The sequence below is a fragment of the Corvus brachyrhynchos genome, unplaced genomic scaffold (genome assembly GCF_000691975.1).
Source record: "Corvus brachyrhynchos isolate BGI_N302 unplaced genomic scaffold, ASM69197v1 scaffold479, whole genome shotgun sequence".
Classification (NCBI taxonomy): domain Eukaryota; kingdom Metazoa; phylum Chordata; class Aves; order Passeriformes; family Corvidae; genus Corvus; species Corvus brachyrhynchos.
The window spans coordinates 617,818-618,886 of record NW_008240089.1 but is presented as its reverse complement, the minus strand read 5'-3'; the positions used below and the strand labels follow the sequence as shown (position 1 = coordinate 618,886).

The 1,069-nt window shown below is 67.4% G+C and overlaps 1 protein-coding gene across 1 annotated transcript in view; it reads left to right on the top strand.

Moving 5' to 3' along the window:
- Positions 1-1,069, top strand: part of ADAM11 (ADAM metallopeptidase domain 11) — an 8,529-nt gene continuing 7,460 nt past the window's right edge. The window contains exon 1 of the mRNA XM_017744753.1: positions 1-648. Coding sequence (XP_017600242.1) covers positions 16-648 — 633 coding nt within the window. The 5' untranslated portion in view covers positions 1-15. The remainder of the gene's footprint in view (positions 649-1,069) is intronic.

Genomic DNA, 1,069 nt, shown 5'->3' with positions numbered 1-1,069 from the left:
CTTTATCAGCCACCCATGTCCCCTGTGTGTCCCTTCCAGGACATGCCACTGTATCTGAGACCTCCTGAGCTTCCCCACCCGGATGTATTCTCCTGCTGGTCACCCCCATCCCCTGGGCACCCCTCCCAGCCCGTGCTTGCTGAATGTCCCCTCCTGGGCACACCAGCGCACCTGGATGTTCCCCAGCTGTCCACCCTGGGACAACCCCTGTACCCACCCTCCATGTTCCCATCCAGGACATGGGTGTCCCCTTCTGGATGCAGTGCCACACTTGGGTCAACCCCGAGCGTGTTCACCAACTCTGTCCCCTCGTGTTCCCATCTCCCTGTCCCTCCTCGTCCCCATCCCTCCACGTCCCCATGTCCCCAAGGCCCCTGTGTCTCCATCCCTTCTCCTCCGCAGCCCCCCGAGCCCCCAGCCCTCCCAGGGTGGCCGCGACCCTGTCCCCTCCCCGCAGGTCCTGCCGCGCAGGCCGGCGCGCTGCCGCGGAGGCTCCCGCGGGCCACATGGCAGGAAGGGCGGGTGGTGTCCCAAATCACCCACCCCAGCCGGCTGGTGGGGCAGAGCTCGGGAGGAGAAGTCCCAAAGCATCAGCTGGACACCAGGGTCAGGAATGAGCCCGGAGGAGGAGGAGGAGGCGGAGGACCCGTAAGTGAACGACAGCCCCCTAGCCGCTCCCTTTCCGGGGTCCCTGGCAGGTGGAAGGTCCAGGTCCCCAGACAGCCGCCGTCACTGGCCCAGCCGCACCCAGCGTGTGCGTGGGTACCAGCGTCCCGAACTGGAGCCCTCGTCCCCCCAGGGACCATCCCGCTGCCATCCTCCCAGGAGGGACACTGAATTGTGCCGCGAAATCCCATTAAATCTGGGAACCAGTGGCGCGCGGGCATTGGGAGGGATGAAACGGGAGCGGGCAGGTGGCAGGCAGGGCTCCCACAGGAACAGGCTCGTGGGTCCGGCAAGGACGGATCCAGGCCGCGTGGGAGCGGCGCCCATGTCCCCCCCAGTGCTGCTCCCCAGACCAACCCGGGCTCGGGCACTGGGCAGTGACCTTCACCCCCAGGCCCGCCGG